At 44.5% G+C, this 12,132-nt stretch overlaps 3 protein-coding genes across 3 annotated transcripts in view; 1 reads left to right on the top strand and 2 right to left on the bottom strand.

Annotated features, from left to right (window-relative positions):
* The window catches only part of LOC130885668 (uncharacterized), a 46,254-nt gene extending 44,385 nt beyond the window's left edge, over positions 1 to 1,869 (top strand). The window contains exon 5 of the mRNA XM_057787367.1: positions 1,551 to 1,869. Within this exon, the coding sequence (XP_057643350.1) occupies positions 1,551 to 1,869 (319 nt within the window). The remainder of the gene's footprint in view (positions 1 to 1,550) is intronic.
* LOC130885664 (uncharacterized) overlaps positions 1 to 12,132 on the bottom strand; it is a 122,400-nt gene that overhangs the window by 29,727 nt on the left and 80,541 nt on the right. The gene's annotated exons all lie outside the window — the stretch shown is intronic.
* LOC130885709 (histone H2B type 1-C/E/F/G/I) lies at positions 5,920 to 6,312 on the bottom strand. Its single transcript, XM_057787406.1, has one exon. It carries the CDS (start codon positions 6,298 to 6,300, stop codon positions 5,920 to 5,922), a length of 381 nt encoding a protein of 126 aa, XP_057643389.1. The 5' UTR covers positions 6,301 to 6,312.

The following is a 12,132-nucleotide window of genomic DNA, read 5'->3' on the forward strand; positions in this document are numbered from 1 at the left end:
AATATATTTTATTAATAAACATGCAAGAGGGCCCAGCATGGCCGCAGATGACAGTAGTCTCAGAACTCAGCAGGTACATACAGAAGGATCAGACATTTGAGGCCAGCCTCAGCTATAGTAAACTGGAGGCTAGCCTGGCCTGGAGGATAACAATCTTCCATACCAGCCGGGCGGTGGTGGCGCACGCCTTTAATCCCAGCACTTGGGAGGCAGAGGCAGGCGGATCTCTGTGAGTTCGAGACCAGCCTGGTCTACAAGAGCTAGTTCCAGGACAGGCTCCAAAGCCACAGAGAAACCCTGTCTCGAAAAACCAAAAAAAAAAAACAATCTTCCATACCTCACAAAGCAGAGTGGAAGAATGAACAGAGACTCAATCTCCTGGAGCAGTAAGGCCAGTGTCTCTGGCACTCTCCTGTCTATCTCGAAGAATTTCAAAGCTGATTAAGAAGGAGAATCTATTTATACATCGAGGATATTCACCCCATGTCCTTATAGACATCTCTGCATTATTAAAAATATATACTTGATTTAATCTGTATAAAGTTTCAAATCTACTCCTAGGAAGTCTGAAACCTAGTTTTACTATTTCTCTTCAAAGAATTCTGTAAGAATAATTGAAGGGCAAAGATAATAGCAGAACCATTCATTCACAGACTCTTACACATTTCCAGTAAATCATTATTAGTAACACTATTTTCATCTCAACAAGCATGTAATGTTTATTGACTAAAACATACACACAGGGAATTCTGGGTAAGTGAAGGCGAAATAAAAATAGAACCGCCCTACGATCCTCATTTCCAGATCCCCTAATTTCTATGTGTAAATCAAGTAGAAGATTCACACCTGTGGGATGAATATCCAGTATACATCTTTTAATCTTTTAGACCGCTAGTCCTGTAACGATCTGAGCTTTTACTTCTCCTTGGTCAATCTGCATGGTAAAGAACACTGCTCAGATTCCTAGGCGTACCTAAGTCAGTACAAGTCTTCGAACCTGAAACAATGCATGTGTTCTTAAAACTGTACTCAAAACTTAGACACAGTGGTACTCAACTTTTTTTAATACCGAGACCCTTTCATACAATTCCCATGCTGTACTGAACCCCCAACTGTAAAATAATTTTTGTTGCTCTTTCGTAATTGTAACGACGTAAAGATCTGATATAAATAGGTGATATAGATTGGGGTGGCGACCCACAGGTTGAGAACCACGGTGACTTGGAGGAATGATAATGTATTACTTAATATTTAGTGAAATGAGCAACAAATGCCAAAGTTATTTGTTGCTAATACATACCGTTATCCCTATTGAAGGTTGAACGAATTGTATAGACATACTTAATACAATGTGTTAAATTTTAACTCTTGGCTTTACTGTTGCCTCAGGTCCCGCCTCCAGCCTTTCATTGGACAAACGCACAGAAGAGCCGTAATTGACAGTGGTTTCCGCCCCTGCTCTTGAGGTTTTCAAACAGGTCCGCCTTGGTATTATAAAAGCTAAGAAGCGGGCGTGTTGGAGTCATTGTGGACTGCGCTTTTACTTAGAGCAACGCAATGTCTGGTCGCGGCAAAGGCGGAAAAGGTCTGGGCAAGGGCGGCGCCAAGCGCCACCGCAAGGTCCTGCGCGACAACATCCAGGGCATCACCAAGCCCGCCATCCGCCGCCTGGCCCGGCGCGGAGGAGTCAAGCGCATCTCGGGCCTCATCTACGAGGAGACCCGCGGGGTGCTGAAGGTGTTCCTGGAGAACGTGATCCGCGACGCGGTCACCTACACGGAGCACGCCAAGCGCAAGACCGTCACCGCTATGGACGTGGTCTACGCGCTCAAGCGCCAGGGCCGCACCCTCTACGGCTTCGGAGGTTAAACGTTTCACCTAGCCTATTTGCTTCACAAAAGGCCCTTTTCAGGGCCACCCACATTTTCACAAAAAAGGGCGTACTCAATATCTCGTTTGAGGTTGGTTTAGTGGTTTTACAGTTCTTTGCATAGCTTTTGTTGCCTTTGTAACTCTCACTGTTGTAAATCGTTCCTTTCGGCGCATCAGTTGCTTTCCCAAACCTTTCGAGTTCATGCACGGCTTATTTTCATATTAGGTCCCCTTTGTTTTTTGACCGACTAATATTTTCAGCCAACAATTTTAAAGGGCTGAGATACCACTTAGTTGCTCCAAGGACTCAGGTTTTCTTCTCAGTTACTTGCTGTCCTTCAAAGGCTTCTAACCCTAGTTCCCGGGTGATCTGATCTCAGACATGCATGCCCCCAAAGTATCAGAAGCATACTTTGGACTTTAAAACGTAAAAATTGGAGTTTCAGGAAGTGGCTGCTCAGCTTGTAGGAATTGTGCTAGGATGTGAAGTTTGGGAATGAAAAGTAAAGCATCTCAATACAGGAAATAACCCATGTGTCTCTAGCATGGTTTAAGGTTGGTCTCAGGAGTGTTAGATTCCCACCTAGGCCAGACATTCTGTTCTCTTGACCAGTATGCCCCCTCCCCCAATAATAGTCCTGTGCATGTATAGAAGTTATACATGTACGAGTATATTTTATTTTATCAATAGTGGTTTCCCGAGAGTGAACGAATTTTATTCATCAATAGTGGTTTCCCGGGAGTGAACGAAGGCCGGGGAAGAGTGAGGTGGGTGCTGGCAATGTAGCTCCAGGCACAGTATTCCATTTCAAGTGCTCTGTAGAAGCAGATCTGGTCTATACTGTCAGCACCCAGGAGGTAGAGACTAGAAAAAGTCAAGGCCATCCTCTGTTCAAGGCCCGTGAGATATAGATACTAGTCGGTCTCAAAACTAAACTAAACCAAACCAAATTCTCTAACCAATCCAGTCTTGGAAACCTGAAAAACTGAAACTTGTTAGTTCCCTGTTTAGAATCTTTCCTAATTTCTTAGTCTGTAAAATAAACACAGTAGTTTGACATATAAATCTTACATCTGCCCCTCAAGGAACAGTATACATGGTCCAGGACTTTATTAACCTTCATCTGCAAATCAGATGTTTCCAAAATGTCACCAGAGAGAGAGAGAACATCAGTGCCCCCTCAGTACTTAATTTGTGTGTGTGTGTGTTGGTATTTATCACCTTTACAGCGATTCCAGGGATGAAACTCCGATGATCAGGCTCACAAGTCACTAGATTTATTCAGCTGTCCTGCCAACACTTCCTTTTGGGAACTTTTGCAAAACAGATTCCAGACCCTGAAGATAACAGAAATCTTGTGTATTGGAATCATCAATGGGTCCTTCAATATGACCAACAGGTGGTGCTCACTGCCCTGCAGTCAAGATTTTTTGTTCTCTTATTTATTTTATAGCAGATCCTTGCTAAGTAGCCCAGTTAGGCCTAGAGAAAAATCTGCAAAGTTCAGAGACTGGAGAAAGTCACTGGGATTTCAAAGAGCAGGAAAAGATTTAAAAAAAAAAAATTCCTGGGAAGAATCTTCTGACATTTCACGGAGGTCTCCTTTCCACCACAATTCTGGGCTTAAGGTCAGTGCGGGAATGAAGAAGGCAGGTTCAGTCAGGAATGCTTTAAATCTGAACAGGACAAGAGGTGTGGAGGTTCACTCTAATCCCAGGATTCAGCAGGCAGAGGCTACAGGAGGAACGGGGACAGGTTGGTCTGTGAGTTCCAGACTACACCTTAAAAACAGACAAACAAAACAAAACAAACAAGGCAAACAGGAACAAACACTACAAGGTGTGGTGGCCTCCACCCATAAATCCACGTTTAGAAACAGTGAGTCGGAGGATTGCTGAGAGTTTGAGATTAGTTTGTGCTTCATGGCTGCTCTAGGGCAGCCAGGGCTACAAGACAGATCTCTTACAAAGAAAAGAAAGCTAAACAAACAAGATATTAACACGGACATTTGAATTCTTAGAAGCCAATAATTCACCAGGAAGTTTTAGCCTTGTTTCTTTTTCTTTTTTTCTTTTTTCTTTTTTGGTTTTTCGAGACACGGTTTCTCTGTAGCTTTTTTGGTGTTTGTCCCGGAACTAGCTCTTGTAGACCAGGCTGGCCTCGAACTCCCAGAGATCCGCCTGCCTCTGCCTCTCGAGTGTGGGATTAAAGGCGTGCGCCACCATTGCCCGGCTCAGCCTTGTTTCTAAAGTCACAATCATTGCAATTTTTTTTAAAGTGAAAAAAAAAATCCCAAACATTTGTTTATCTGTGTGTGCCCTGCTTGCCATGTAGGATAGAGGGCATTTATTTATTTATTTATTTACCAGAGTGCCATGTGGGTTTAGTGCACAGAACTCCGGTCTTCAGGCATGGTGGCAAATGACTTTACTCGCAGAGCGGTCTCCTGGATTACAGTTGCAATTTTTTTTTGTTTTTTTGTTTTGTTTTGTTTTGTTTGTTTTTTCGAGACAGGGTTTCTCTGTGGTTTTGGAGCCTGTCCTGGAACTAGCTCTTGTAGACCAGGCTGGTCTCGAACTCACAGAGATCCGCCTGCCTCTGCCTCCCAAGTGCTGGGATTAAAGGCGTGCGCCACCACCGCCCGGCGCAATTTTGTTACTTTAACTTTTTTTTTCTTTTTTTTTTTTTTTTTTTTCAGACAGGGTTTCTCGGTAGCTTTGTAGTCTGTCCTGGCTGGTCTTGTAGACCAGGCAGGTTTTGAACTCCATAGAGATCTGCCTGCATCTGCCTTCCGAGTGCTGGGATTAAAGGCCTACTGCCTGGCTTGTATTTACCTCACTTTAAAATAGATACCTAGGGCGGTCGGATAAAGGTCCAGCCTGAGAAAGGAGACATGGAATAGCAGGCAGCATGACTGTAGCTCACTGGAACAGGGGATTTAGTTCCATTCCCCAGGACCCCCGATATCCTACTTTATATTGTTCCCTGCACATTGGGTCAGGGTCCCTCCCTCCTGGGACATATATTTCCAAAAAAGCTAAATTTATAGTCTGTAGACTCCAGAGCCTGGCCACATTACGAATGATAGGATTTTTTTTTTTTTTTTAATTTTTATTTCCAGATCTCATTTCCAAAACAAGTCAGGAAAGGGGCTTGGAAATTTTCTTGCTGTTTAAGACACTCAGCAGTTAGGAAAAGGAAGAAGGAAATGAAAAGTTTCCAGACCTGCCTACTAGATTTTCCTTTTAGTTTTACAAACAAAGCCTTTCCACCATTTCCTGTAATTGAAAAAGTAAACAAATCAGTTTGTTTCTTTTTAAAATGGATATGTTGTTGCTGCTTCTCCCACAACCCAATTCATATGTAAAAGCTTAAAATGCAAAAGCTCCAGGCCAGTTCTTTGGAGGCGGTGGGGGCGCCGAACGATTTAGAAGAGGTAAAAGCGGGCGCTGGTGCTTCAAGCACTTTCGCTTTCGGCGAGCTGAGACAGGCGGTCTCTATCCAGGGCGGCGCCATGGAAATGGCGACCTGAGCGTCACCCAGAGCCGGCTAACAGGCACCGAACTAACAAGCTTGTTTTGAACATTAGGAGAAAAGTGGATTCATGTAGCTTAGCTAAACCGGGTGATAAATCCACGGTTTTTCACTCCACCTTCCCGTGACTGTTAATTTCTCAGGAATACTTAAAACAAAAGCTCGGGAAAACGGGCGTTCGGTTAGGTCGCTCAGCTGTCCCTTCCTCTCCGGCAGACACTAGGGTTGAACCTAACGTTTACATAGCACAAGTTCTGGACTCATTGTTCCAATACCTTCTTTAATTGCAGGAAGTAGTTCTGAGTAGCTTCAGAGTGCGGAGGCCAAACTGATTCATAGAAAAAAAACAAGAGTGTCTAGTTAAGACTCTGCCTGTAGGAAGTGGAGAATACTAATACTGTCGCTTTAAAGACGGGATATTTGTGTAAAGAGGAAGTCGTGCGTAGCTCTTATTTGTGAACAGTTGTGTGGCTCTGAAAAGAGCCTTTGGGTTAAGAGTGAGGTCGGAGCGCTCACTTGGAGCTGGTGTACTTGGTGACGGCCTTGGTGCCCTCGGACACGGCGTGCTTGGCCAGCTCCCCGGGCAGCAGCAGGCGCACGGCCGTCTGGATCTCCCGGGACGTGATGGTCGAGCGCTTGTTGTAATGCGCCAGGCGCGACGCCTCGCCCGCGATGCGCTCGAAAATGTCGTTGACGAACGAGTTCATGATGCCCATGGCCTTGGAAGAGATGCCGGTGTCGGGGTGGACCTGCTTCAGCACCTTGTACACGTACACCGAGTAGCTCTCCTTGCGGCTGCGCTTGCGCTTCTTGCCGTCCTTCTTCTGCGCCTTGGTCACGGCCTTCTTGGAGCCCTTCTTCGGGGCGGGCGCCGACTTAGCAGGTTCAGGCATCTTCAGATCCTTTTCTACGCTAGAAAAAGAAAATGATGCCTGAGAACACGTTGTTTGTCTATTTGTAGGGAGTTTTATGCAAATTAAGACTTACTTTCTCCCTGTCTGATTGGTTAGCTGTTACAGAGGCCGGTTTACGCTCCCATTGGTTAAATCCGAATTTTGTAATAACCTTCCGAGCGATTATGCTTCTTAACTCTACATCAAATTCATTTCCTTCTAAACGTTTTAGATTAGATTTTTTTTTTTAAAAAAGCAGAATTTGCTTTAGTTTGATATTCTAGAAGTTAAAGCTCGCGTCCAATTCAATATCAAACCGTTGAAAAGTTCTGTATTTTTCCACTTCGGGTTGCAGTCCGGTGAAAGAGAAAAGAACAGAAGAGACCCATCGCCTACCCTCAGGCTTCCCCTGGTTCACAAGGCAGTAGTTTAGTACCCTGAAAGTAAACGGTTGAGAGTAAATCCTACTGATCACAAACGGTAGAGCGATACGGGAATAAGAAATCCTGTTGGAAAACAATAAATTGAGTAGTTTAGCCGAATTGGAAGATCAAGTGTCAGGAGCTGAACAGGATGGAACTATCTAGATTAACATATGAAAGAAGCCAGATCGCAGAGGAAGGCTGGACAGCCTTTATCATAGCATCTGGGAACACAGATTGGGCACCAATACAAAAAAAAAAAAAAAAAGCCCGCTATATGCCAAAGTAAAAGGCAGGCTATTCTCCATCAGGTGGCTAGATGCTTTCTGGGAACTTTTCATTAACCCTGTAGTCCATTATCTTTTGGGGAGACTTTTCTTTATAATCTGCCTCTATTCATTTTTCAACCACATGGCCCTGGTACAGTCCTTTTCCCTGAGACACAAGAGTCTAGGTTTTAGCGTCCTCTGAACTTTGGTGTGTTGTTCAGCCAACCTGATAACAGTTTTCATGGCCATTCAGTTTTTGACCTCCATGGGTAACTAACAGTATGTTTTTTTTTTCTTCCTCTCCTCAAGATAGCTCAGGTTTTCCTGTTGCTTGCCTGTACTGTTTGTCTTTCAAACTCTAATAAAACTGGCCTTGACCTTCTGAACGGTTTTAAATTCTTGTATTAATGAGACTAAGGACTCAAAGAAGGAACAGCAGTTTTCCCACTAAACCTCAAAACTAACATTTCAATTTAAGCTAGGCATAATGGCACATGCCTTTGATATTAGCACTTGGGAGGCAGAGGTAGGAGGATGTCTGAGTTCTAGGTTAAAATAGATAGATGGTAGAAAAAAAAAGGCTAGTGAACCTCCAGATCCTGAATTTCTTGTCAACAACTTGTTTTCCCCTGATCTGAGTGCCTACAGCTGCTCTGAGCACCAGACCCTCAGGCATTCTTGACGGCAGGGGAGTGGTTTCTGGTGGGTTTAGCTGGGGCGTGGCTATCTCTATACAAGCTGCCTCTGAACACAATAAAGGCATTCTTGTAGCATTCCTGGATCAAGGATGATCAAGGTTGTTTCCTAATTTTCTGAGAAATCGCCACACTGCCATCCAAAGGGGCTGTACCAGTTTGCATTCCCACCAGCAATGCAGAAGTGTTCCCTTTTCCCCACAACCTCTCCAGCATATGTTGTCATCAGTGTTTTTGATCTTGGCCATTCTGACCGGTGTAAGAGGGAATCTCAGAGTTGTTTTGATTTGCATTTTTCCGATGACTAAGGATGTGGAACATTTCCTTAAAGTGTCTTTCAGCCATTTTAGATTCCTCTGTTGAGAGTTCTCTGTGTAGGTCAGAGGCAAATAATTGTAAAGAAGATGTTTACACACAAATGGGCTAATCTCCTAGAGTTACAAAACATGCTGCACAAAGGTAATCATAGAAGGTTGGAGTCATTCACACTGCTGCTCCATAAAGGTCATGAAAGAGCACAAAGTCAGGGAACTGAAACTGCTCATCCAAAGTCTCTAGAAATGAGATCGGGCTGAGACCAGCAGCTACTTTGTTGTTGTTGAGACAGCATCTCTCTCCTTTAAAAGTAGCCTGTGGCCGGGCGGTGGTGGTGCACGCCTTTAATCCCAACACTCCAGAGGCAGAGGCAGGCGGATCTCTGGGAGTTCAAGGCCAGCCTGGTCTACAAGAGCTAGTTCCAGGACAGGAACCAAAAGCTACGGAGAAACCCTGTCTCGAAAATCCAAAAAAAAAAAAGAAAAGTAGCCCGTGCCAGCTATTCGAGGTCTCTCGGCTTCCCGAATGCTGGGGGACCCTGTCATGACAGAATTAATAAAATCCTCATGCTTTTGCATCGGCTTTGGTGTGTGAAGTGGTCTCTGGGGGCGGCGACTCCTCTTCGGTGTTTGGACACTAGAGTCCAACAATACAAAGGTCCTGCTTCATTTCCTAAACTCGATGACCATGAGTGGCACCCTCCTTCCCTTTTCCTTCATTTCCTTTGTGCTAAATATGAATTAGCCAATCATGTCAGATTGTGACATCTCCTATCAATGGGATGATGATACACAGTCACCACCAGGATAAAGCACAGGTGGTGCTTTATTGCCCCAGTGTGCTAAAGTTAGCCTGGCTGGGATTCTGTTTTTGTCTTTCTGTAGCCCTGGCTGTCCTGGAACTTACTGTACATCAGGATGTCTACATTCCGGCTGACCTATACTCGGAGAGCTGCCTGCCTCAGCCTGAGTGCTGTGGTTAAAGGGGTGACCAACCACACCTAGCTCCCTGACACCTCTTCTTTCATAGGGAAATTGCTTTCTCAATTTGCTTGGTATTTCTGTGTGAAGCACTGAGAATGTTCTTTTTTTTTTTTCTTCCCTCGAAACAGGGTTTTACTGTAGTTTTAGAGCCTGTCCTAGAATTAGGTCTTGTAGACCAGGCTGGCCTCGAACTCACAGAGATCCCCCTGCCTCTGTCTCCCAAGTGCTAAGATTAAAAGCGTGTGCCTAGTTCCAGGACAGGCTCCAAAAGCTAAGCTACAGAGAAACCCTGTCTCAAAAAACAAAACAAAACAAAAAACAAACAAAAAAGGGCGTGTATCGGTTTTAAAATTTTTAGAATCCGAGCCGGGCGGTGGTGGCACACCCCTTTAATCCCAGCACTCTGGGAGGCAGAGGCAGGCTTATCTCTGTGAGTTCAAGACCAGCCTGGTCTACAAGAGCTATCTCCAGGACAGGCTCCAAAGCTGCAGAGAAACCCTGTCTTGAAAAAACAAAAAATCAAACAAACAAAAAAAAAATTTGTAGAATCCGTACAGACCAACTACCTCCCATTTTAATTTGTTATTAAATGGAGACGTGGTCTACGTCTATATTCCACACCAACTCTCAAGGATTTATTATTTAAAAAGGAAATAAAGAATTTTATTAATAGTTTTTATATTAATTACATGTTGATGACATTTCAACTATATCTGGTTAAGTAAAACACACTAAATTTAATCACTGTTGCTATGCAGGTAGCCTACAAAGTTTTCATCAGGGCAAACCTAAACTCAAGAGCAACCTGTGATCCAGTTAATCCTCTCCTTGGCATTCAGGTTTCTCTGTAGGAAACTGCATAGAAAGAAAGAAAATGCCTTTGGGTGTGCTTCTTGAGAGGTCGCTCTGACTCCGCGACCTCTGAAACTCTAGGTAGGGCCTGATACTTGCAGCATCCCCCTCTGCCCTTCAAATACAACAAACTACAGAACAGAGTTGTTCTCTTTTCTCCTTACAGGGAACCTAGAGGCTCCAAGTGAAGCTTGCCCTATGTCATTGCTCTTCTTGTCCAGGAGCTCCGATAGGGAACTCTTGCCGAACTGAACACAGCAAGTGCCTCTGATGGTGGCGTGTGATTGGTGCCTATATTGGAGCCTGAAGGGCACCCAGCAACTCCAGGAACACTGGGGGTGACACAACATTGACTTGTGACCAATAAGTACTCAAGAACAGGGAAACTCAGGACGTGAGAGGAAACACTCTGCGTCATTACTAAATAGTATGTTGAAGCTGAGAGGAGAGTAAAAGTCGCCGAGGAGGATTCAGTGCGATGCTCAGATACTCTAGCTGGGTATCGTCATCCTTGAGTCCCTGAAGAGTGAAACTGAGGCTGGGTGGTGGTGGCGCACGCCTTTAATCCCAGCACTCGGGAGGCAGAGGCAGGCGGATCTCTGGGAGTTCGAGACCAGCCTGGTCTACAAGAGCTAGTTCCAGGACAGGCTCCAAAACCACAGAGAAACCCTGTCTCGAAAAACCAAAAAAAAAAAAAGACGTGAAACTGAGCTCCCAAGGATTGCTACCAGTTAGGGCACACAATAAGACAAAAGCACGGGTCGGAGTTGTTTATTTAGATTTTACAGGAGGAGTTCTTCTTAAGTTCTTATTATGCTCTTCATGGATTCACTCTTGTCCAACTCTTTTTTTTTTAATTGATTTTATTGAGCTATACATTTTTTTCTGTTCCCCTCCCCTTCATGGCCCCCATGTTCCCATTTTACTCAGGAGATCTTGTCAGACTTGTCCAACTCTTAATTCTACCATATATGAGGGGAAAGGAAATCCTTTTAGTGTCCAAAAAGATCAAGGTTTTGGCTGCTTTGGGGAACAGTTGTGACTCCAAAAGCTAAGAAAACTGCCCCAAATTGGAAATATTAATAGAAAACAAACTTTTTTTTTTAAGATTTGGTCCAAGGCCTGTTGTAATCATAATTAATGATAAATGGTGGCCAGCTGTCTGACCACTACAACTGGCTGATAGGGTTATTACAGGAGATTCTGAGCACAAGGTCACTTAGCTCAGCCCAGCCAACCACCTGGTACAGGCTGATAAAGATGGCCTAACTCAGGAACAGTGGCCTTGCTCTAAGAACAAGGAAAAAGCTGACAACAGAATGGAAGGGAGCAAAAGTCCTTGTACCCGTGGCAAAGCATCTTCAAAGATTCTCTTTGTAGTTATGCCTTTAAAAGCTTACCCCACAGAGGAGATTCAACTCCTCTCTACCTTGTTGTAATGGGGATGGAGATGAGATCCAAACATGTTTGTATTATGCTGATTAAACCTTACTGGGCCTCTCTGGTGGTCTCTCTCTGGGGGTCATAATCTGGGCACAACATTTGGTGTGTTGGCCGGGAATCCCAGAGATTCCACCAGGATGATGGAAGTCCAGAGGTTTATTAGCATCTACCCGTGAGAGAGTGCTCTTTGTCTTTTGTCTCTTGTCTCTTTGTCTCTGTCATTTTGTCTATCTGACTATGGCTGCTTTGGTTTTGTACCGGTCGACCGATTTGGGATTTTGGTATTGACAGGTGTTCTCTGAAGTGGACACACTTGTACAGAGACCCTGGAGAAGCAAGGGACGCCTTGTCTTCCATTTCCAGACAGGGATGGGAATTCTCCCACTCCCGGGTCATTTTCAGACAGGGAGTTTTGCTCCCAGGTCATTAGACAGGGGCCGGTATTCTACTGGTCCTGGGTCATTTACAGCTACCTCAGAGGCAGCTGAGTTTGGGAGAAAATGTCGCTATGTGTCTTGCCCCAGAAATTTGTCAAAGTCCTTTATGTTATGTTACGTTGATTGTTGCTTTGTTTTCTTTCTCGACTTCTATCCTCGAGGCTCCTATGGAGCCCCCGCCCCCGCCCGCCAGCCATTAGAGATGAAGAGGAGAGAGGCAAAATCTTGGAGAGCGCCCAAAAGGAACTGGGCGCAGAGAGGGTAGGGAGTACATGCCTGTGACTTGGAATGTCTTTGGGGACACTACATCGGGTGCATGGTGATCCCCTGGAGTTCCAGAAAGCTGCTGTCTCTTTGTTTATTATGTTTAAGACTGGACTGACGAGGACTAAAAAAAAATAATAATAATAAGACAA

Source organism: Chionomys nivalis, chromosome 13, assembly GCF_950005125.1.
Source record: "Chionomys nivalis chromosome 13, mChiNiv1.1, whole genome shotgun sequence".
In the NCBI taxonomy this organism is placed as follows: Eukaryota; Metazoa; Chordata; class Mammalia; order Rodentia; family Cricetidae; genus Chionomys; species Chionomys nivalis.

Coding starts and splice junctions, on each gene's coding strand:
- LOC130885709 (XM_057787406.1), bottom strand. CDS start 6,300: ATGCCTGAACCTGCTAAGTCGGCGCCCGCCCCGAAGAAGGGCTCCAAG.